At 50.1% G+C, this 21,112-nt stretch overlaps 1 protein-coding gene across 3 annotated transcripts; it reads left to right on the forward strand.

The window, feature by feature from the left end:
• Window positions 1-256: 256 nt before the first annotated feature.
• Fcsk (fucose kinase) lies at window positions 257-20,879 on the forward strand. 3 transcript variants are annotated; one of them, XM_040736881.1, is made up of 24 exons: window positions 257-370; window positions 3,369-3,480; window positions 4,191-4,342; window positions 5,706-5,756; window positions 6,851-6,976; window positions 7,461-7,533; window positions 8,038-8,135; window positions 8,494-8,574; window positions 9,034-9,153; window positions 9,326-9,497; window positions 10,248-10,360; window positions 11,122-11,223; window positions 11,341-11,511; window positions 11,934-11,998; window positions 12,353-12,723; window positions 13,725-13,935; window positions 14,090-14,256; window positions 14,342-14,563; window positions 15,234-15,377; window positions 15,530-15,649; window positions 19,168-19,355; window positions 19,446-19,545; window positions 19,917-20,140; window positions 20,293-20,879. In XM_040736881.1, the coding sequence occupies exons 2-24, from the start codon at window positions 3,399-3,401 to the stop codon at window positions 20,410-20,412; spliced, it is 3,273 nt and encodes a 1,090-aa protein (XP_040592815.1). In that variant the 5' UTR covers window positions 257-370; window positions 3,369-3,398; the 3' UTR covers window positions 20,413-20,879. The 3 variants fall into 3 exon arrangements, with proteins under 3 accessions (XP_040592815.1, XP_040592823.1, XP_040592828.1); XM_040736889.1 differs by lacking the exon at window positions 11,341-11,511; XM_040736894.1 differs by lacking the exons at window positions 257-370; window positions 4,191-4,342.
• Window positions 20,880-21,112: the final 233 nt, after the last annotated feature.

Consider the following 21,112-nt stretch of genomic DNA (forward strand, 5'->3'; position numbering starts at 1 on the left):
TTTATCTGACATCCTCTTCTGGCATGCATGTGGTGAAGGCAAAACACTCATGTATATAAAATGATGTTAATGATGGTAATAATAAAAATAATTTTAAAAAGTGTTTTTAAAAGTCAAAATCACACCTTTAGTGGTATTCGGAGTTCCAAAAATGGGTCTGTGTCTTTAAGACTCCTTGTCCTCTCTGAGGGTTGTAGTTCTGGAAGCTGGTGGTGCATTCTCTCTAAGTTTAAGAACTCTCTCCCTTCAAAAACTATGGGGCTGAGAGCTAGCGCCGGCGACTCCAAAAGAACTCCATTTCCCAGGGTGCACTGCGCTAAGCGCGCAGCCGTGTTAAAGAGCCGGCTCTGCGAGCTCTAGGCCGACGCAGGTATGTGGGTCTGCGGGGGGCTTCAGTTCTGCTCCTGTTTGGGGCACCTTCCCGTGGGTCTCCGGTATCTCTACTGTCGCCACCACGATAGCTAGCTGCAGGGGACCTCTGCAGTGCAGCTTTCTCTTGATCTAGGATTTTCAGAGGGAGCCCTGCGACTTGTGGACACCTAGCTCACAGAGGGGCATTCCCTTGAGCCGGTGGAGCTCCGATGTGCCAGCACTGCTCTAATTTTTATTTGAGTCTTTCTCCTAACTCAGTTTACCCCACTAGGTACTCATTTCATGAACGTGCTGTTTACATTCTGATTTTACTCCCAGCCAACTTCTTTCTATCTCTTGTTTGTTCTTCAGAAAGCTGCAGACACACACACACACACACACACACACACACACACACACACACACACACTCTTGTTCTTCAGGAAGCTGCAGGCACACACATACTTGTTCTTCAGGAAGCACACACACACACACACACACACACACACACTTTTAAAAAGTTATTTTTTGCCAGGCGGTGGTGGCGCATGCCTTTAATTCCAGTGCTCGGGAGGCAGAGGCAGGCGGATCTCTGTGAGTTTGAGACCATCCTGGTCTACAAGAGCGAGTTCCAGGACAGCCTCCAAAGCCACAGAGAAACCCTGTCTCAAACACACACACACACACACACACACACACACACACACACAGAGTTTTTTTTTTTTTTTAAGATAGGGTTTCTCTTTTTGGAGACTGTCCTGGAACTTACTCTGTAGACCAGGCTGGCCTTGAACTCACAGAGATCTGCCTGCCTCTGCCTCCCAAGTGCTGGAATTAAAGGTGAGCACACCACTGCCCGGCACTTTTAAAGTTTTTTAAATGCTTAAATGTTCAGAGAGAGAGAAGGAAAGGGAGGGAGGGAGGGGGGGTGAGAGAGAGAGCGAGGGAGGGGAGCTTTAACTTTTAAGTTTTTTAAATGTTGAAATGTTCATAGTCCTTGCCGTAAGCCGAGCACAATAAACCCAGTATTAGGAAGTGGAGGGAGGAGGATGGGAAGTTTGAGGCCGGCTAGGCTTACAAAGTGAGAGCCTATCTCAAAAATATGTACTTAAAGTGTGTGTGTGTGTGTGTGTGTGTGTGTGTGTGTATGAGGGGCCTATTATTTTATTGTCTTTGGATATATGCTCTATCCTATAATTTTTTGAGGTTTCGTAGCACTAGAAAACAAAACTAAAAATCCAAACAAGCAAACAAAAAACTTTCCTAGGTAAGTTGCACAAACCTTTACAGTACACAGGAGATGGAGGCAGTAGGATCAGAAGTTTGAGGCTACCCTTGGCTACATAGTGAATCAGAGCCCAGTGCAGGATTCACAAGACCCTGTTTTAACTCAAAAAAAAAAAAAAAAAAGCCCAATCCAAAAAACTCCAACTTGGGTTGGGCAAATGAAGTTCTGTTAAAAGTGAGCAAAGTGGGGCTGGAGAGATGGCTCAGAGGTTAAGAGCACTGACTGCACTTCCAGAGGTCCTGAGTTCAATTCCCAGAAACCACATGGTGGCTCACAGCCATCTGTAATGAGATTTGGTGCCCTCTCCTGGCATCCAAGGCTGAATGCTGTATACATATTAAATAAATCTTTAAAAAAATGGGCAAAGCGTTGCAGTAATTAACTCTCTGTATTCTGAGATCACTGTGCAAATGCCACGTGTGACACGGAACTAATCCTGAGAGGACAAACACTGACACACCCGGCTGCGTGTTCTAACTCTACCTGACCTTAGGCCTCCTTACTCTTTAGACCCAGGTTCTTTATCTGCAGTGTGATAAGCAATTGTAGGGCTGGTGTGTGACTCTGATGAGCTGTTGCTATAATGCCTTTGGCATGCTGTCTCAGAACACTGCCTAAGTGTTACTTGGGGTATTAAATACTCTTTTGGCTGATCTGGCCGGGAATGCCCCTCAGCCTTGCTTGGTTTCCTGAGGTTTTCCCTGATTTTTTTTACCCCCTTAGTATTCAGGGTTATCTACGTTTGCTTTTCTATTACTGTGATAAACTACTGAAAGCAACCTGGGGAGGAAAGGGAAGGTGTATTTGTCTTACACCTCTAGGTGGCAGTCTGTCACATAGGGAGTTCAGGGCAGGAACTCCAGGCAGATATTTGGAGCTGGAGCCAGGGAGGAATGCTGCTTGCTCATCTGGTTCCTTCTATGACCCAGTCCACCTGCCTCGGGATAGGGCCTTCCACATCAGTCATCAATCAAAGCAGTTTCTCAAAGACATGCCCTCAGGCAATCTGAATGAGGCAGTTCTTCAATTGCGGTTCTTCCCAGCAGACTCTGCGTTCTATCAACAGAAAAACCAACCAGGACTAGGACCTTTGACCCAAAGACTATTTCAGAGCCTTCATTCTCTCCTAAACAGGGTGAAGTTAAAACTCTCTTACTCCCTTTGTCACCCTGGAAAGATCTGTCATTCACTCAGCCACAAATTGTTTTGGGGAGGGGGACATTTTACAAGTCCAATGAACAAAGTTATGGATAAGGGGTCGTTGGACAGATGGCTCATTGGTTAAGAACACTTGCTACTCCCCCCTTAAGGGTGTCTCTGTGTAGCCCTGGCTGTCCTGGAACTCGCTCTGAAGACCAGGTTGACCTCGAACTCAAGAGATCCGCCTGCCTCTGCCTCCCGAGTGCTGAGATTAAAGGGGTGCGCCACCACTTGCTACTCTTGCAGAGGACCTAAGTTTGATTCCCAGCACATACATGTTGGCTCACAACCATCAGCAACTCCAGTCCCAGGGGAATTGATACCCTCTTCTGACCTCTGAAGGCACCAGACACTCATGTCATACAATATGAACGTGCAGGCAAAACACTCATACACATAAAATAATAAAATTAAAAATTAAAAAGAATCTATTATTGTGTTGAAATTCATAAAACTGTATACTGGAAAGAGTTAATTTTAATGTCTGACCTTTAAAAATATTCATATATATCACCCATTGTTGTTTCAGGAGTCTCCTCACCCCTCCATTTTAGCGGGAATGGATCACCCAAGAGGGGTTGATTGGACAGTCATCGTCCTGACATGCCAGTACAAGGACAGTGTCCAGGTCTTTCAGAGAGGTAGGTGACATGCCCTTCAACCTTTACCTTAAACTGGGACTCTCCAACCCTCTTACTTACCAGACTTCTGCTGCACTGGGAGCCTTGTAGACTTGGGTTAAGACAGACTTCTCCCTAGTCTTGTGACTTGATACACATATCACTTCATTGGCCTTTAGTTTTCTTTTTCTTTTTTTTTCTTTTTTTTTTGGTTTTTCCAGACAGGGTTTCTCTGTGTAGCTTTGGAGGTTGTCCTGGAACTCAATTTGTAGACCAGACTGGCCTTGAACTCACAGAGATCCATCTGCCTCTGCCTCCCGAGTGCTGGGATTAAAGGCATGCACCATAGACGCCCAGCTGGCCTTTAGTTTTCTTTCTTTTTTTTTTAAGGGATCATTTTTAAACATTTATTTATTTTATAGACATTGGTGGTTTTGCCTACATGTGTGTGTGAGGGTGTCAGATCTTAGAGTTACAAACAGTTGTTAGCTGCCATATGGGTACTGGGAATTGAACTTGGGTCCTCTGGATGAGCAGCAAGTGCTCCTAACTGTTGAACCATCTCTCCAGCCCCAGCCTTTAGTTTTTGGTATCTGTAAAATGAGTGTAACAGTACTTACCTCCCAAGAGTTTGGAAAGGATCTAGTTGTCTACTGTATGGAAAGCTACATACAGTAGCTTTGGGCCAGGTGGGTGGTGACTGTGTGTGCCAGCATGTATTTTGATCACAGAACTGGAGGTACGGCAGAAGCGGGAGCAGATCCCTGCTGGGACACTGTTACTGGCTGTGGAGGACCCCCAGACTCGAGTAGGCAGTGGAGGAGCCACCCTCAATGCGCTGCTGGTGGCTGCTGAACACCTGAGTGCTCGTGCGGGCTTCACCGTGAGTGTTTCTGAGCTGCCGCCCCTCTGGTCCACGTCCCTGTTAGGACATAGTTTCCTTGAGCTTCAACTCCTAGTTGGTTCAGCATTTGGCTGTTGATTTGGAGTGTGTAAGTTGGACAAACTCATCTCTGCAATGCCATCCAGGTAAGGGCAAAAGGCAGGGTGAGTCTATGGAGTATTTTTAGAAAGGAGCCAGAAACCAGGCATGGTAACACTCAGAAGGCCAAGGCAGGAGGATTGCCACAAGCTTAAGGCCAACCTGGGTCACATAGTAAAATAAAACCTTGTCTCAAGAAGTTTGGAGCCAGGATCTCGGTATTCAAGTAGGATGCTTTCCAGCTTGCTTCTCTTGTAAACGTTCAGAGATCTTGCTGGGTGTGATGGCACATGCCTGTTATCTCAGCACTTGGGAGGCAGAGGCAGTGACTCTTCTGTGAGTTGAAGGCCAGGATAGTCCACAGTGAGTTTCTACCAGCCAGGGCTACATAGTGAGACTTTGTCTCCAAAACAAAACAAAAGCATTCATAGATCTTGCCACTTTATACTCTTGTTCCCTTAAGGCACCTGTTCAGTGGAACTGAGTGTGTGGCCTCCCTTTGAGAAGGATGCGTGTGCTTCCCACAGGCTCTGTCCCCTGGCTGTTGTACGCAGTCACCTTGCTTGCATAGCACAAAGGTGTGGAGGACGGTGGTCCTAGTCTTAGCCATTCTCCAGCCGTGGAGGTGGAACTGGCAAGGGGGATGAGAGTACTGTAGTTGCTATTGGAGCGGACACCTCCCAAGGCACTCATCTGGCCTCAAATTGCTGCCTGTTGTCTCCTTCAGATAAGTCAAGGAAGTGCCCCAAGTGGATGGCTACCTGCCAGGCTATTCCTAACTGGTTTTTTTTTTGTGTGTGTGTTTTAAATTTATGTATCTATTGAGACAGTGTCTCTCTGTGTAGCCCTGGCTGTCCTGGAACTCACTGTGTAGACCAGGCTGGCCTTGAACTCACAGAGATTTTCCTGCCTTTGTTCCTCAAGTGCCAGGATTAAGACGTGAGCCACCGTGCCCCACATGCTCATTGGTCTTTTTTTTTTTTGGTTTTTCGAGACAGGGTTTCTCTGTATTGTTTTGGAGGCTGTCCTGGAACTCGCTCAGTAGACCAGGCTGGCCTCGAACTCACAGAGATCCGCCTGCCTCTGCCTCCCGAGTGCTGGGATTAAAGGTGTGCGCCACCAACGCCCGGCTGCTCATTGGTCTTGATCTTGCCTTTTTTTCCTTTTGATACCTGTGTTGGAGCCCCTCCCTGGACAGGAGGTATCATCCTTAGGTGCCATCTGCCCAAGGCCTCTGTCAACAGGGCTGTCCTGCTCTTGACAGGTTGTCACGTCTGATGTCCTGCACGCAGCTTGGATCCTCATCTTGCACATGGTAAGTGGAAACACGGTATGGGCTGTGCAGAAGGTTGGAGCTGTTCATTGTGTAAATCCAGAGGGATCTGAATGAGCTGAAACGTCTGGAAACTGGGAGCTAGTTAGGTCTGTATTTTAGATGAATTAAAAGGTTCATTTGGAGATGGAGAGAAGGCTCAGAGGGTAAGAACATTTGCTGTGTAACTATGAAGACCTGAGTTCAAATCCCCAACACCCACATAAAATCTGGGCATGGCTTTGTGTTCTCATAATCCCAGCATTTGATGCCCTCTTTTGACTTCTGCAGGCACATGATGCTAATATAGACAAGCAGGCATGCACACATACACACTGAAAACAAAAAGAGGCAGAGCCTCAGGTACCCTTGCCTTGCTTCAGACTTGGTATGAAGCTGAGAACAGACCTAACTTCTGATTCTCCACCTCCCAAGTGTGGGATTGCAGGCTGTGCCACCCTGCACGGTTTCTATGATGCCAGGGTTTACACCTAGGACTTCATGTGAGCTAGGCAAGCATACCACCAACTGAGTCACTTCTCTGGTCTACTGAGCTTATGCTCTTTGTTTTTGAGGCAGGGCCTTTCTATGTAGCTCTGGATGACCTGGAGCTCACTGTGTACACCAGGCTAATCTCAGAGACCCACCTGCCTCTGCTCCTCGAGTGCTGGAATTGACGGCATGTGCCACCATGCCTGACCAGCTTACGTCTGTTAAAAAAACAAAATTTAGAGAAAGTATGAATGAAAGGGGTAAGGACACCTTCTGTCACCCGAGACCCAAGTAGTAGAAGTGGGGACCCAACTCCTTTTGTTCTTTGACCTCCATTGTATTAATGAAAATCTGGTAGGATATACCTCAAAATGAGGGCAGTACTTAGTGTTCTTCAGGATGTTTTTTCCTTTTGCATGTATACATTTTCTAATTTTGCACATTAATCTTGTTAATTGTAAAAATCCAAAGAAGAACCATCACTATAACACTTTTTAAAAACCTTTTCTACTTAATGTCTGCCACTCTGCTATAGTGTTCCGGCTGAGGTGTCTGGCTTCTCCACATCAAGGATTTCCTCTTATGAGGTTCTGCTTGCCCCATAGGGCCGAGACTTCCCCTTCGATGACTGTGGCAGGGCCTTCACTTGTCTCCCTGTGGAGAATCCGCAGGCCCCTGTGGAGGCCTTGGTATGCAACCTGGACTGCCTGTTGGACATCATGACCTACCGGGTAAGGCCAGGTAGTTGACAAGGGTGGCCCATCCCAGAGAGAGCCAGTTTGCACATTCTGAGCTATCAGTAAGGGTCTGTGTGGCTCAGATGGGAAAGGAACCCCAGAAAGAATGGTCTGCAGTGAGCACAGTTGGAACTTCAAGCAGTTAGTTTTGGGGCCAGGTGTGGTGATGCATGCCTTTGATCCCAGTACTCAGGAGCAGAGTCAGGTGCATCTCTTAAGTTCCAGTCCAGCCAGGCCTACATAGTGAGACCCTGTCCCCTAAAAACAAACAAGAAGTACAGCTTGGGGTTGAGAAGGAAGGGACTTAACGCTGACATCATGGCTCTTGAGAGGCCCTGATACTCCAGCAGCAGACTCCTCTGGGATTAACTGGCTGGCAGAGATTAACAAGCCGCCACGGGAAGAGAGTGTAGAGGAAGGACTGGCCCGTCACTAGCTAAGCTTTCTTTCTTCTCTCTCTCCCCCTGGCCCCCTGCAGCTGGGTCCTGGCTCCCCACCAGGTGTGTGGGTCTGCAGCACCGACATGCTTCTGTCTGTTCCTCCAAACCCCGGTGAGCCTGGGACAGCCAAGGACCACTCTCCCTCTCCACACCTACGACTGGCTCTACCTCGCTAGCCCACCCTGTTTTGGCAGCCTATTTATAAAGGAAGCATAGGCCAGGCCAAGAGGCTAGCATTGCTCTGTTGAGCCTCAGTCTGCCCATCTGTAGACTCGGTAGCTGGTTGTGGTGCCTCATGCCTACAATTCTAGCTACTCAGGAGGAGGAAGCAGGAATATTGCAGCAAGTTCAAGCTATAATGAGTTCTCACTCACACTCCCACCAGAAAAAAAAACCCAAAACCAAAACACCCAAATAGGAATGGCCAGAACTGCCCCACCCTTCTGGCCCACAGTTCTTTGTGGAAGAACTTTATCGGAGGAGGGGTTGCCATTTTTCCAGAGGAATGTCCACTTGGCCTTGGAAACTATAGTTCCCTTTTGGAGCTGCCCAGATGCCCTTGCTTCCTCATGGCTGGGCTCCTTACATTGCCTCCCTGATTGTGCCTTCCCCTAGGGATCAATTGGGATGGCTTCCGGGGAACCAGAGTGATTGCCTTCCCTGGGAGCCTGACCTACGCTCTCAACCATGGCGTCTACCTCACTGACTCGCAGGTATTACTCCTGGGTACAGCTGAGCTGCCCTGGGGCAGGTTTGTGTTTCCAGACCTAGAACCTGTTGTCCTTGGTACTCCATGTGGTCTCGAGCCCGAGTTTTCCTGTATGGTACTGCTCTGGTGCTCACTCGCCCCTGCATGCCAGGCCGTGTTCAAGTGCCAAGAGAGGAGCAGCCATTAAAGCCGCCCTCAGCCTTCTACAGGCAGAAGTCTGTGGCGCTTGTGGCCCCGCAAATACATTGGTACCTGCCAGACTAGCGTCTTGTCGCATGGAGACCATGTGACAATCTCAGCTGTGCCCCCTTTCTGGTCCTCTATTGCTCCTGTCCCTAATTCTGTTCCTCCCCTCCCCACAGGGCTTTGTGTTGGACATTTACTACCAGGGCACTAAGGCAGAACTACAGCGGTGTGTCGGGCCTGACGGGCTGGTACCACTGGTATGGTTGCTGGACTTGATATGAGGGATTTTGGGGACCTTTGGAATGGGGGGACAGTTTCCTTTTCTTTCTGGGGAAAAGCCCCACTCTTTTTATGTGTTCCCAGCCGAGCTAGAACCAGAACCTAAAGGGACGTTCAGGGTTAGCAGTGGAGCCGGAGTTCATGGAGCAGGTAGACTTGGAAGTTCAGAGTGTTGTCCTATGCCAGAAGGCAACCAGATTTGAGTGAGTTAGGTAGGAAGAGATGCAGAAGCAGCCCAGGATGGATGTAGGTGGGAGTGCTGGGAACCGTGTGGAGTGGCTTTGGCAGGAGCCTGAAGGTTGAGGGGCTTCCGTCAGGTGCTTTGGCAGAAGCTGCCCAAACTGGAATCTGGGAGCTGGGTGGTCCAAAAAGTCCATGCCTGTGGCTCATGGCATGTGCCGCCTCAACTCATGCCTGAGCCTTGTGTGTCCCTCCAGGTCTCCGGGGTTGTCTTCTTCTCTGTGGAGACTGCTGAGCACCTCCTGGCTACCCACGTGAGCCCACCTCTGGATGCCTGCACCTATATGGGCTTGGACTCTGGCGCCCAGCCTGTGCAGGTGACTGAAGCAAGGCAACTGGGGTCACCTGGCTGGGGGTGAGATGCTGTGTGGCAGCCCTTTTCCCTTTGTGGGTCAGCATCTCTGCAGATGGGGCTCTCCCAGCCCAGCCTTGGGATTGTGGGGCCCAGCTGCTGCCCTGCCAATAGCTGTGCTTCTTACCCTCACCCAGCTGTCTCTGTTTTTCGACATCCTGCTCTGCATGGCTCGGAATGTGAACAGGGAGAGCTTCCTGGCTGGGCGGCCCCCAGAGATGGGGCAAGGCGACACAGACGTAGCAGGTTACCTCAAGGGAGCCCGAGCCCAGCTGTGGAGGGAGCTCCGAGATCAGCCCCTCACTATGGGTGGGTATTGTTTTCTTTGTGTATGTGTTTGGTTTTGTTTTTTGAGACAGGGTTTCTCTGTGTAGCTCCAGCTGTCCTGGAGCTCCCTCTGTACACCAGGCTGGCTTCTAACTCACAAAGGCCAACCTGCCTCTGCCTCCCAAGTGCATGTGCCACCATTCCCACTGGGTGAGTATTTCTAGTCCTGTGGGGTGGAGAGAAAGCTGCCTCCTGCACTGTAGACCAGGCAGGCCAGCTAATGGACTGGACAGATATTCTCTGTCCATCCAGAGCTCTCCATTTCCTGTCTTCCTCTTGTCTCTTGCTTTGGCTGCTTTCTCCACCTGCTGTCTATGGGCCTGGCACAGGTTGTATACATGAACCTCAGCTTTGTCACTCACCCAGGGACTCACCCCATGCCTGCTTCTCTAGTGTCTGGTGAGGATGTCTGCTGGCAGCCACCTGAGCTTGCATTGGAGCTGCAGCAGGCACAGGGTTGGAGCCAGTGCTTTTAAAAAGAGGATTTATTTTTTTAGTTTAAAAGTTATATGTGTGTTTGTGTGTCTGCCTGTTGGTATGTACATGTGGGTGCTGGTACCCTCAGAGGGCAAAAGAGGGCATTGGACCCCCTGGAGCTGGAGTTACAGGTGGTTGTGAGCCTCTTGATATGGCTGCTGGGAATTGAACTCCAGTCCTCTGTAAGAACAGTATGTGTTCTTAACCACGGAGCCATCTCTCAAGCCCCTGGGGTCCATACTTATGTCTTTACAGTGTATGTCCCTGATGGTGGCTACAGCTATATGACTGCTGATGCCAGTGAGTTCCTGCATAGCCTCACAATGCCTGGGGTTGCTGTGGCCCAGATCGTCCACTCCCAGGTGGAGGTGAGAATGACCTGCCCCTTAGCAGGTGCCTGCTGGGTTCTTGAGGTCAAGTGAGATGTGCGCTTCAGAAAAAGACCCCGTGCTTGAAACAGTTTACCTATGAATTAAGGTGCTGTCTCTACTTTAATTAATTAGTAACTATCTTTTTTATTTTTATGTTTTTGGAGATATGGTCTATTGTAGTCCAGGCTGACCTCAAACTTGGTATGTTTCCAAGGATGACCTTGAACTTTTTTTTTTCCCTCTCTGATACAGGGTTTCTCTGTGTAACAGCCCTGGAATGTGCTACATAGACCAGGCTGGCCTCGAACTCACAGAGATCCTCCTGCCTCTGCCTCTTGAGTGCTGGGATTAAAGGCGTGCACCACCACACTTAGATATCCCACCGGCCCTGGAGGCTTGGAGACACTAAGGAACTTATCTAAGGCCACAGAGCTAGGGAGCTACGTCAGAAGCTAGGGAAGACCTTTCTGTGGGGTGGGTCTCTGTGGGTCTGGGTCAGAGCCATGATGCTGGGGGACAGGACAGATGGAGTTCAGAGGTTGCTCTTGGGATAGGAGTAGCTGGAAAGATGACATGGGAAACAGATGTTCTTTGGCTTAGGCCAGACCAGGTCTAGCAGGGGATCTGGCTGGTTGAAGTTCCCGGAGTGCAGTGGGTCTTTACACTTCCCGCCCAGAGATGTGTTTCCAAGGGAGAATTAAGGTAGCCCCTGGCCCCTGGCCTTCAACTTTCCTGAGTTTTCTTCCCTGGCTTCACAGGAGCCACAGCTGCTAGAGGCTTCATGCTCTGTGGTCAGCTGCCTGCTGGAGGGTCCTGTACACCTGGGGCCTCGGAGTGTCCTGCAGCACTGCCATCTGAGGGTGAGGCCTGACACACGGGCAGGGGAAGCATATGGGGTGGGTGCCATTGCTCAGCATTTGTTTGGATGTCCCATGTACCTGCTTCCCACCTCAAGACGCCTGCCCGCTTCCTCTCAGGGCCCTGTTCATATTGGCGCTGGCTGCTTTGTGAGTGGCCTGGATACTGCCCACTCCGAGGCACTGCATGGCCTGGAGCTCCATGACCTCATCCTTCAGGGACACCATGTGCGGATGCACGGCTCCCTGAGCCGAGCATTTACCCTTGTTGGCCGCCTGGACAGCTGGGAAGTAGGCATCCATTGCATGTTCCTTTGCCTCCATCTTCAGACTTTGGGGAGCCCACAGGGTCTGGCTCTATCCTGTCACAGGGGTCTCTGGAGCACTGAGGGTGGGGGTGTCGCCAGATGTCTCAATAGACCTTAGAGAATTTTATCCCCTTTTTAGAGGCTGGTGATTGAGGTTTAAAGGAGGTAGCTTGCCTTGGGTCCCATGGCCAGTAATAGCCCCCATCAGGAGTACAACTCAGGATTCTGCGCTAAATCCTAGGTATTGGGGCGGAAGTGTTAAAGTGGTCTAAAAGAACCTGTTCCTGTGTGTGTGTCTCTTTTCCAGTCCCTTTTGGAGCATCTGTTCCCCAGCCTCTGGCCTGGTGTCCCCTCTTCCCTTTCAAAGGCTCCTGAATGCCTGACTGCCTCTTCCTCTTCCCCCAGAGACAGGGGGCAGGCATGTATCTCAACATGTCCTGGAAGGAGTTCTTCAAGAAGACAGGCATTCGGTGAGTAAGCTGGATACTCCAGCAGGCCTCTGTGGGCCTGGGCGGCCAGGTCCCTGAGCAGCCCTGTCCAGCCCTCTCACCGCCCTGCCAGGCCTGTCTGGAACAGCTGGAGTCTCTCTAGTACTCCCCCTGTGCAGCTCTAATCCCCTGTTGTACTGTGTTTTCACTCTGGGATTTTTATTTAGTATCTTAGGCAAGATAACAGGGAAGCATGGCCTCCCTCCCCTTGCAATACACTGCTGCCTCCCACGGGGGAGTATGTCCCTTCCTCATGAGTTGACAGACAGGGCCAGGGATTGGGAAGGAGGCAGGAACCTTAGATTCCTTCCCACTAATGCACCTCTCTGCACCCAGAGACTGGGACCTGTGGGACCCAGACACGCCCCCCTCAGATCGATGCCTTCTCAGTGCCCGCCTTTTCCCTGTGCTCCATCCCACGAGGGCCCTGGGGCCCCAGGATGTGCTGTGGATGCTGTACCCCCAGGAGGACAGAGGTGAGGCCCTGCGGGCCTGGCGAGCCTCTTGGCGCCTGTCATGGGAGCAGCTGCAGCCTTGCCTGGACCGGGCTGCCACACTGGCCTCCCGTCGCGATCTGTTCTTCTGCCAGGCCTTGCAGAAGGCAAGGCATGTACTAGAGGCCCGGCACGACCTCTGCCTGCTCCCGCTGATCCGGGCTGCTGTTGGTGAAGGCTGTTCTGGACCCCTGCTGGCCACATTGGACAAGGGTGAGTGTGCCAGAGTCAAACTATGGTCTCCTGCCCTGCCTGCCCTCTGAGCCACCAGTTGAAAGTGCCAGGGGGCCATGCAATTCTAAAATAGAAGAAGCACCCAAGTTTAGTTCTTAGAAGGCTTCATCCCTGTTAGTAAGGCTTTTAGTGGGAGATTGAGGCCCGGCTGCTAAGCCTCTGGGTCCTTATGGTATCTACAGGCCTGTGTGTTCTGTACTGAGTGCCAGGATGGGGGTGCAGAGCTCCAGCAGGGACCTGGCATGTGGCAGCTCTTCCCCCGCTGTAGAGGGACCATATGGCCGGGTGGCTAAGATTCTCAGCCTTATAGAAAGTGCCTTATTAGTGGCCCTGAGAAGATTGGAACCTTTTCCTTGTTTAAGTTAATTACCCATAGCCATACAGCTGGTTGAGACTAAGGCTTGAACCCACGTGGTTTGACCCCTGAACTCTTAAAATTATGTATTTAAGCCAGGTGGTGGTGTTACACACCTTTAATCCCAGCAGTTGGAGGCAGAGGCAGGTGGATCTATCTATGAGTTTCAGGCCAGCCTGGTGAACAAAGTGAGTTCTAGGATAGCCAGGGCTACACATAAGAAACCCTGTCTTGAAACCAAACGTTTTTTAATAATTTATTTTTATGTGTGTGCACATATGTGTGCACGTACTATTAGAGGACAACGTGTTCTCTCCTTTCACCATATGGGTGCCAGGGGTTGAATTCTGCTCGTCAGGTTTGGCAGCAAGTGCATTCACCCCAGGCCTCCTCGACGACCCCAGCCTTAACTCTTAACCACTCTGATGTCTCAGACACAGTGGAGGATGCATTTGGGCTGGAGCTAGCAGAGTAAAATCTTTGCTAGGTAGAGTAGGATGCATTCACGGGTATGTGCACGACTTGACAAAAGCTGGTGGAATGAGGAATCTGGGGTGTTGGGGGACTGTTGAGACTGGGGGCGGAGTATTAGGGGCCAGCAGCCTTCTAATTCCTGGTCCCTCAGTTGCAGCTGGAGCAGAAGACCCGGGTGTGGCAGCCCGGGCTCTGGCTTGTGTGGCAGATGTCCTGGGTTGCATGGCAGAGGGCCGAGGAGGCTTACGCAGCGGGCCGGCTGCCAACCCTGAGTGGATTCAGCCTTTCTCATACTTGGAGTGTGGAGACCTGGTGAGGGGTGTGGAGGCGCTTGCCCAGGAAAGAGAGAAGTGGCTGAGCAGGTGGGTGTTGATCAGTCGGAACCCATTGAGAAGCCATCCAGGGAAGGATCTCCTGATGGTGGGAACTCAGAAAGAGGGTGTTCATATTGACCAAGACAGGCAGGCAACCCCTAGCTTGGGGCTCCATGCGACTGGCTGTCTTCCCTCCTGTCAGGCCTGCCTTGCTGGTTCGAGCTGCCCGCCATTATGAGGGTGCTGAGCAGATCCTGATCCGCCAGGCTGTGATGACATCCCAGCACTTTGTCTCCACCCAGCCGGTGGAGCTGCCAGCACCTGGGCAATGGGTGGTGACCGAGTGCCCAGCTCGTGTGGATTTCTCTGGTGAGTCTCTTGGGTGCGGTATGCGTAACTAACTTCCTCAGAGCCAGGCTAGCAGGCTCTGTGACCACCTTTTGAACTGCTATAGGTGGCTGGAGTGACACACCACCCATTGCCTATGAACTTGGTGGAGCAGTGTTGGGCCTGGCTGTGCGGGTGGATGGCTGCCGGCCCATCGGGGCCAAGGCACGCCGCATCCTGGAGCCTGAGCTGTGGCTGGCCGTGGGGCCTCGACAAGATGAGATGACCATGAAGACAGTGTGCCGGAGCCTGGATGACCTACAAGATTACTGCCAGCCACACGCCCCAGGTCAGGACAACTAGGGCATTGGTTTTTTTTTTTCCCCTTCCTTTTTTTTAATTTAAGTTAGAAACAAGCTTGTTTCACATGTCAATCCCAGCTCCCTCTCCCTCCCCTCCTCCCCCTCCCCCCAGACTCCCCTCCAATCTCCATTCTGATCCCCAGGGAGGGTGAGGCCCTCCATGGGGGATCTCCAGAGTCTGTCATTTCATCCAGGGCAGGGCCTAGGCTCTCCCCCAAGAGTCCAGGCTGAGAGAGCATTCCATATTGTGGCATGGGCACCCAAAGTCTATATGTACGCCAGGGATAAATACTACCCAAGGTAACTAGGGCATTAAGTAGGGATGACAGCCAGAGCTGGGATGAGGGAAGAACTCTGAGATTCATCCGCAGAGGACTGCAGACTATTGAGGATCTGACCTTAGGGCTAACCAGTATGTTTGAGGAGCCCTGGAAGACTAGAAAAGGGCTGGTGGTGACCCTTGTTAGGTACAAACTAGCACAGGATAAAGTGACACATTTGCCAGTGGTAGAGAGCCTTGATGCTCTTCTATGGTTTGAGGATGGAGCCTGCATTGTCCTAACCAGAGGAGCTCCATCTTGGACTGAGAGATTGCAATGCGGGTAGGCTAAGTGATGGCCTAGGAGTGCAATTCCTTCTTTTGTGTTCATCCATCAGGAGCCTTGCTGAAGGCAGCCTTTATCTGTGCGGGTATTGTGCACATCCACTCTGAGATCCCTCTGCGCGAACAGTTGTTACACTCCTTTAATGGTGGCTTTGAGTTGCACACTTGGTCAGAGCTGCCCCATGGCTCCGGGCTTGGTAAGTAAACCCTGGGCCCCTGCTGTCTATCTTTTTGTTTCAGCTCCTCAGTCTTGCTTATGATCCTGGTCCTTGGCCTCTGTGCAGCAGAAAGAGTGGGGTGGACTGGGCAGAAGTGGCTCATGACTAATGGTACCCTCCTCTGTTTGCAGGCACCAGCAGCATCCTAGCAGGGGCTGCCCTGGCTGCCTTACAGCGGGCTGCAGGCCGGGCAGTAGGCACGGAGGCCTTGATCCACGCAGTGTTGCACCTGGAACAGGTGCTCACCACAGGTACAAAGTGGTCTAGGGGGATGGAGAACCCCGACGTTTTCCATAGACCCTGTACAGCGGGTTCCCTAATTTACCAATAGCCACGTAACTGGTAACTGCTACTCTTTTCTTTTTCTTTCTGCTTTATTGATTTTTTCTCTTTTTTTTTATTTAAGTTAGAAACAAAGCCGGGCGTTGGTGGCGCACGCCTTTAATCCCAGCACTTGGGAGGCAGAGGCAGGCGGATGTCTGTGAGTTCGAGGCCAGCCTGATCTACAAGAGCTAGTTCCAGGACAGCCTCCAAAAGCCACAGAGAAACCCTGTCTCGAAAAAAAAAAAAAGTTAGAAACAAGTTTGTTTCACATGTCAATCCCACCTCCCTCTCCCTCCCTGTTACTCTTTAAACTGGTTATGATTTCCTTGTCACTTTGACTTCTACTTGAAATGTTTTATCTCAAAGTAGCTAACGTGCCATGAATGCCTTCTTGAAGGCCAAAAACTATTGCTCCTTTCCTTTTTGCATCTGAGCATTTGGCTGCATGAGGACTGAACCTGGGTACTCTGAAAGTAAATGCTCTTAAAGTGCTGAGCCAACTGGGCGGTGGTCCCAGCACTCGGGAGGCAGAGGCAGGCGGATCTCTGTGAGTTCGAGGCCGGGCTGGTCCGACAGCCTCCAAAACAATACAGAGAAACCCTGCCTTGGAAAACAAAACAAAACAAAGCAAAAAAAAAGTGCTGATCCAATTCTCCAGGCCCAATTGTGCCTTTCTTTCGTTATTGGGTAGCTGTGGTGCCCGATGATGGTCTTCATGACCACCCCACTGCAGGCTCTCCTTCAGAATCTGTGGGGCAGATCCGGGTTTGCAAGATGGACCTTCAGTCTTCTTCCTGGCAACTTGACACTCTCTTGGGCAATGAACATTTTTTTTTTTTTTTTTTTTTTTTTTGGTTTTTACGAGACCTCTGCCTCCCGGGTGCTGGGATTAAAGGCGTGCGCCACCACCGCCTGGCAGGCAATGAACATTTGCTCCGTATATGGTAGAAGAGTGAGGGCCCAGCTAAGACTGTGCTCTGAGATGTCCTTGGTAACAGACTTCTCCTGGCCATCATGGCATTTGGAAGCTGAGTATCATATAAAGCAGCCACACATTTGTCTGGTTTGCCCAGGGGTCTCATCTGTGGCATAACCTGAAGGAAACTGCTTCAAAGATGTATGGGGGTCTTCCCCAACTCCACTGTAGCTCTACCTTCTTCTTCTTCTTGTTTTTTGAGACAGGGACTTTCTGTAGCTTTGGAGGCTGTCCTGGAACTCTCTGTGTAGACCAGGCTGGACCTGAATTTATTAAGATCCACCTGCCTCTGCTTCCTGAGTGCTGGGATTAAAGGCGTGAGCCACCACCGCCCGGCTATAGCCCCACTTTTGTACTCACATCCCACAATAGCAGTCATTAGCAAAAGAGATCTGGGAGCTTTCAGTTCCTTTTGAGGTGTGCCATTCAAGTTCATTTGGTCAACTGACATTTATTCATAATCTACTCTATTGGGCCCTGGGGATAAAATGAGCAAAAAACATGTCCTTTTGAGAAAGCCATGGGATGTAAGGGACCTAGACATTCATTAGTAGCCACTGGAGTGAATGTGTCATTTGCAGCTGCACTGAGTGCTCTGAAGAAGAGTATAGTATATTCTTTTTTTTTTTTTTTTTTTTTTGGTTTTTCGAGACAAGGTTTCACTGTATTGTTTTGGAGGCTGTCCTGGAACTCGCTTTGTAGACCAGGCTGGCCTCGAACTCACAGAGATCCACCTGCTTCTGCCTCCCAAGTGCTGGGATTAAAGGCGTGCGCCACCAACGCCCGGCGAGTATAGTATATTCTTGACATTTCCAGCTCTCTTATATGGTGGCTGTAAAATTTTAGATGCTTTTTGCCATCTGCATTCTGTACTTTAGATTCTTAAATACTGAGGGATTGGAGTTTGGAGAGATAGCTCAGTGGGTAAGTGCTCGTTATACAAACATGAGGACCTGACCTTAGATCCCCAGTACCAGTGTGAAAATCTTGATGTGAAAGCATGTGCTTATGACCTGTCCTGGGAGGTGGGCACCAGGGAATCCCCAGGGCTCATTGGCCAGCCAATTGGTGAGCTCCAGGTGGTAGAGTTCCTAGCTCATGAAGCACCTGTAAATCCAGCTCCAAGGGACCTGACACCCTCTTCTAACCTCTTGGGGCACTGCATTCATGTATATGTACCTACACACACACACACACACACACCATAAAATCTTTTTTTTTTAAATTAAAAGTGGAGTGTTGACCTCTGATCACATGGGTATATAACCCACTCATATATTTATATACACACATGCATATGCTTCCTCAAATATCAAGGACTAAGCTGGGCAGTGGTGGCACATGCCTTTAATTCCAACACTTGGGAGGTAGAGGCAGGCAGAGCTCTGTGAGTTTGAGACCAGCCTGGTCTACAAGAGCTAGTTCCAAGCCACAGAGAAATCCTGTCTCAAAAAACCAAAAAAAACAAAACAAAACAAAACAAAACAAAAAAAAATCAAGGACCAAAACCCCAAAGCAGTTTGTTTTGTCAGATTATATATCTACCTATTTATGTATTATTTGAAGTACTAGAGCTCATGAATGCTAAGGGCCTTGAGCTTTTTGTTTATTTGCGTTGAGACAGGGTTTCTCTGTGTGGCCCAGGCTGGCTTCAGAGATCTACCTGCCTCTGCCTCCCAAGTGCTGGGATTGAAGGCATACACCACCACTGCCCAACAAGCTTCTTTCTTTTTTTAAAAAAATAAACTTTTTCTAGGTTTCTTATTTATTTTATGTGCATAGGTGGTTTGTCTGTGTACATGTCTGTGCATTACATGCAGAGAGATCTGTAGAGGCCAGAAGAGGTTGTTGAATTACCCCTGGGACTTAATGCTAGCCACCATGTGTGCACTGGAAATTCAACCTGGGTCTTCTGGAAAAACAGCCAGTGCTTTTAACTGTGGAACTGTATCTCTAGCCCTATAATTAAAAAAAAAAAGACATTTTATTTTGTGTATCTTTGTGTGGGTATGTGTACTTGTGGGTGCCTACAGGAACCATAAGGTATTTAATTCCCTTGAGTTATTGCTACAGGTAGTTATGAAATATGGGTGCTGGAAACCAAATTCTGCTCCTCAGACAGAGCAGTAGGCACTTTGAACTGCTGAGCCATCTTTTTGCCCTCATGAACTTATCTTCCAACACTCTTAGATTGCTGGGGCGCTGGCAGATTACATGGACGCTCTATCTTTCTGATGTGCCTTATGCCTATTCTAATTACATGTCAGATTTGCAATAAAACTGGGGTCTTGACTGCAGCCCCTTTCCCTTTCTGGGATTGGGCTTCTGTCATGACTCACTAGTCTCAGCTAGAGTGGGAACAAGCTGTCTTCCCATTCTGGTCCCAGATAGAGGGTCAGGGCCATGAAACTAGGCTGGGTGAGGTTGGGCCACAGAGGCTCCAACAGTGACAGGACTTTGGGTTCATAGGAGGTGGCTGGCAGGACCAAGTGAGTGGCCTAATGCCTGGCATCAAGGTGGGACGCTCCCGGGCTCAGCTGCCCCTAAAGGTGGAGGTAGAGGAAATCACTGTGCCTGAGGGCTTTGTCCAGAAGATCAATGACCACCTCCTTCTGGTGTACACTGGCAAGACCCGGCTGGCTCGGAATCTGCTGCAGGTGAGCTCAGCCCCTAAGTAAGGAAGGCACTTTCTTGGCTGGGCTTGGCTGGACCCAATCCTCACTGCACCGTTCATGTCCCGCCTGCAGGATGTGCTGAGGAACTGGTATGCTCGGCTGCCTGCTGTGGTGCAGAATGCCCGCAGACTGGTGCGGCAGACTGAGAAATGTGCTGACGCTTTTCGCCAAGGTGAGGTATTCATGCATCCAGAGGTGAGCCTTGTCTCAGGCCTGACACAACTCCACATATTAGGCCCTTGGAGCTCCCCTGTTTTCTCCTTGTGGGAGCCCTATCAGCATGAAATTTCTCTCATGGGAAAGGCCCTCCAACCCCATTTACCAGAAAACAGGACAGAGAGGCTCAGCCTTGCCTGGGCTGCAGGGAAGTGGGAGCCCAAGGGTAAGGCTATAGAACACTGCCTGGACTGGGCACTGTGCTAATTGCTTTGTGCATATCAGTCCTCAACCCTGTGCAGTTGACCTAATACTGACCAAGAAGTACCTGTCTTTTGACCTCCTTCCCTCTGTATCAGGCAAACCATCCCTCTCTCCCAACCCCAGGAAACTTGCCTCTGCTGGGCCAGTACCTGACCTCATATTGGGAGCAGAAGAAGCTTATGGCCCCTGGCTGTGAGCCACTGGCTGTGCGGCGAATGATGGATATCCTGGCCCCTCACGTGTATGGCCAAAGCCTGGCAGGGGCAGGTGGTGGGGGCTTTCTCTATCTGTTGACAAAGGAACCACGGCAGAAAGAGGCTCTGGAAGCTGTGCTGGCCAAAGTTGAGGTATGTGTTGCTCTCAGGGTGGAAGTTGGTTGGCGTGAAACACCCGGCTGTGGCCTATCAACTCATGGTCCTCCTGGCCCTGTACCAGTCCAGCTTCCAAAAGGCCTGGGAGTTGTCTAAAGCTCTCTCTAAATTCCTTCTGTCTTGTCCAGGGCCTCGGCAACTACAGTGTGCACCTGGTGGAAGTGGACACTCAGGGTCTGAGCTTGCAGCTGCTAGGAAGCGAAACCTGTCTTTGTGGGGCTGGGCCCTCTGAAGCAGGCAACGCTTAGAGCTACAGCTGCATTTCCCTTCAGTGGAGTTCAGCTTGCGATTCATCACCTACCTCTTCAAGGCTGCTGATAAGGAAGCAAGACTTGGGCGGAAGAGGCAGTGTTTGTAAATTGGACTGTACTTCATGGCTGGCAGTGGCTAAGACTTGGCCTCTACTCCATCTGGACTAAGGAAAATCTTAAATAGCGTCCCATGTGGACTAGGGCCTTGGAAGGGATGACAATCAGACCAACCCTGATGATACACTTTTAGACATTCCATTCCCTTGTTCAGCTTTGATCCTCAGCCCAATGGGGGATGGGTGGTGGAGGTCTATTTCCAGGTCTGCGGCAGTGAACCAATAAACAGGAAGTTTTTGATGACCTAAGCCTTTTCCAGCAACATTCCAGATAGTGCCAAAGGAATCTAGTGGCAATGGGTTCTCAACACTGGCCTTCTTGGAATAAATTCTAATTTTCAAAGGTTATCCTCAGAAAGCTCTTTCTTGGCAATAATTCCCACTTCTGGCACCTAGGAAGCTACTCCTGAATTGATCCAGCTCCTGGTGCTGACAGCCCAAGAAAGGGCTGAAGTCCAAGACTGGGTGAAGGCTCTCCGTGTCATGTAACTGGAATGGAAAGCTGAGGTCTCATGCATTTGACTTCAGGTTTTAGGGCTACTAATGGAATGGTTTTGCCCAAGCAGCTAGCCCTTCCTAGA

Source organism: Mesocricetus auratus, unplaced genomic scaffold (assembly GCF_017639785.1).
Source record: "Mesocricetus auratus isolate SY011 unplaced genomic scaffold, BCM_Maur_2.0 Super-Scaffold_6723, whole genome shotgun sequence".
Classification (NCBI taxonomy): domain Eukaryota; kingdom Metazoa; phylum Chordata; class Mammalia; order Rodentia; family Cricetidae; genus Mesocricetus; species Mesocricetus auratus.